Source organism: Merops nubicus, unplaced genomic scaffold (assembly GCF_000691845.1).
Source record: "Merops nubicus isolate BGI_N331 unplaced genomic scaffold, ASM69184v1 scaffold41959, whole genome shotgun sequence".
Classification (NCBI taxonomy): Eukaryota; Metazoa; Chordata; class Aves; order Coraciiformes; family Meropidae; genus Merops; species Merops nubicus.
The window spans coordinates 16,765-19,182 of record NW_008631017.1 but is presented as its reverse complement, the minus strand read 5'-3'; the positions used below and the strand labels follow the sequence as shown (position 1 = coordinate 19,182).

General features: G+C 57.0%; 1 protein-coding gene across 1 annotated transcript in view; it reads right to left on the bottom strand.

Annotated features, from left to right (window-relative positions):
- Window positions 1-42: 42 nt before the first annotated feature.
- BAIAP2L2 (BAI1-associated protein 2-like 2) overlaps window positions 43-2,418 on the bottom strand; it is a gene marked incomplete at its 3' end in the record, with an annotated part of 5,321 nt that continues 2,945 nt past the window's right edge. Inside the window, exons 7-10 of the mRNA XM_008947466.1 lie at window positions 1,876-2,022; window positions 1,360-1,512; window positions 964-1,102; window positions 43-96 (exon numbers count right to left, since the gene is read on the bottom strand). Coding sequence (XP_008945714.1) covers window positions 43-96; window positions 964-1,102; window positions 1,360-1,512; window positions 1,876-2,022 — 493 coding nt within the window. The remainder of the gene's footprint in view (window positions 97-963; window positions 1,103-1,359; window positions 1,513-1,875; window positions 2,023-2,418) is intronic.

Here is a 2,418-nt window from a genome sequence, read left to right as displayed (position 1 = left end):
TCCTCCTCCTCCTCCTCATCCTCCTCTGGCCTTCCTCCTCACCCCCCGCCTCGCCCGGGGAGCCCGAGCGGGAGGCACGGCCGGCGGGGGGCAAACCTGTGGGGAGATGGCAGAACTGAGGGGACCTCTGAGGCTGTCCTCCCCCCGCGAGGCCCACGGTCCCCCCGTTGGGTTGTTGGGCTGGAGGATGTTGGTCTCTGGTTGTAGCTCCAGCAGGGTTGGGAGGAGGTGTCCACCAGCCTGTCTTCTAGATGTTTGGCCAAAAGAGGAGAGAGTGAAAAGCAAGTTTTCAGTTCCAGCTGATTCTCTTCTGCAAGATGCGTGTTCTACGTGAGCCATCTCCTCCTCCTCTCATTATTTGGGTCATTTTTCTCTCCTTGCACTTTTTTTTTTGGTTATTTTTGAAAACTCTTAAGATGAAATTTTTTTATAGGAAGGAAACGGGGGTGAGACGTGAGATAAGTGGCTGGGTTTTGGAGGGTAGGCTAATATTCTGATATTCTAATATTCTAATAATAAGCTGGTGGCATGGGGGAAGGTGCTTCACTAGAAGGAGAACTCCAGTAAGAAGCAGCCCTCATGGGTCAAGAAGTGCCCTTGTGAGTCAAGAAGGTGCCCTTGTGGTTCAAGAAGGTTCCCTCATGATTCAAGAAGGTGCCCTCGTGGTTCAGAAAGCCTTGAAAATTGCACATCTGTGGATTCCCCACCTCACCCAGCCTGCCAGGAAGCCTGGCCTTAGCCCTGGATGGACCCTACTCTGATGCTGAGCTCCCTCTCTGCTTCATGTGGCTTTGCCTGCCCCAGCTCCCACAGGCACCGTCCTTTCACCGTGCCCAGGACTGTGGCTGAGGACAGGTGGGGTGACAGAGTGGTGGTCCCTCCCCAAGCCCACCCCTGTTCCCAGCAGGGCCCAGCCCCTGTGTGTCCCCCCCTCCCCCCCCAGCTCCTGGACACAGGTCATACTGGCTGATGGTGTCCTTCGCAGCGGCCGCCTGGGGGGCTCTGGCTGGGGAGACAGTCTCACTTCTGGAGGCTCTGGAGAGAAGATGCTGGATCTATTCCTTGTCACGGGAGGAGCAAAGTCCCCGAGGGATCTCTGGGGCTGCTGGAAGGAAAGGAGGTTAATCTAGAGGGGCTGCATTAAATGGGAGATGCTCTGAGAGGCATCCAGTCCCTCTCAGAAAGCCAACCCCAGCATGTTGCCCCATTGCAGCCCATACACTTTGCAGCCCATTGCTTCCCTTCCTCTTGGCCAGGAAAGGCCACGGGAGCTGGACAAGGCAGCAGGTACCATGGTTGGCCAAGGACTGGCCTTCCCTGCAGCCCGAAAGGGCCAGAGGGTGTCTGTGGACTCCTCACCATCTCCAGGTGGGTGGGGGTGAGCCGGCCTGATGGATACCCCTGGCCATGGGAGGCTGTGAGGAGACTCTGTGAGTGGCTGTTTGAGGGGTTCCGGGTGGCCTCCAGCTGCTCCTTCCACTGGGGGGCCTTGGTCTGTATCATGCCCCGAGCCTGGGGAGAGAAAGAAGGAGAGAGGGTGATGGACAAGGCAGGACAGCTACAGAGGAATCCCAAGGCTGCTGTGTGCATTAGAATAGGGACCGAGTTCTCCTGCAATATTCCTGTGGGAATGGCTAAACAGAGCTCTGCAGGAGTGGATTTATAGGACAGCACCCTGCCATTAACACCCCCACCTCCCACCCCTCTCCCATCACTCACACCCCCAGCTAGAACCACGCCAGCCCTGTCCTCACCCCGTGCCACGCTCTCCCAAGCTAACACACTCAGCAAGACCCCACAGCAATGAGAATTTCCTGACCAATCCATGCCCAGAGGCTGCAGCCCTGGGGCCCTGTGTGCCCCCCAGGGTGGTACCCTGCTGTAGAAGTGGAGCAGAGTGTTGTAGAGCAGCTGGTGCTTTTCGGCCAGGAAGCGGTACCGGCGCCTCTCCTCCAGCTCAGCCTCCCTCTGGCTCTCTGAGACAAATGCCTGCATCTCCAGCCTCAGTCTCATCACGTTCTCCTAGGCCAGGGAGGGGGAAAGAAGGAGAAAAGAGCCCGTGAAAATCCAGCAGAGCAGCCCCACCCTTGGCAGGGAAAGGGCTGAAACGGGTCGTTGTGTCTACCAGCTTCCCAGTCTGCTGGAGCAGCACAGAGGAGCTCGAGCACAGTGCCAGGGATTAAGTCATGGCACACAGGAGGTTTGCTAAATGAGGAAAGGACTTGGCAGGGGTGAGTGCCACAGGTCGACAGCACCCTGTGGAAAAGGAGTTTCCTCCTTTCCAGATAAGCCTGCTGCCTTTTGAAGGTTGGCAAGCAACCCCTTGGCTTTTCAGGAGGACGAGGTTGCTTAGAAATCAGGCCTGGCTCCAGATAAACCCTTCAGTTCTTTTTCCAACCTCCCTTTCCTGCAATTCCT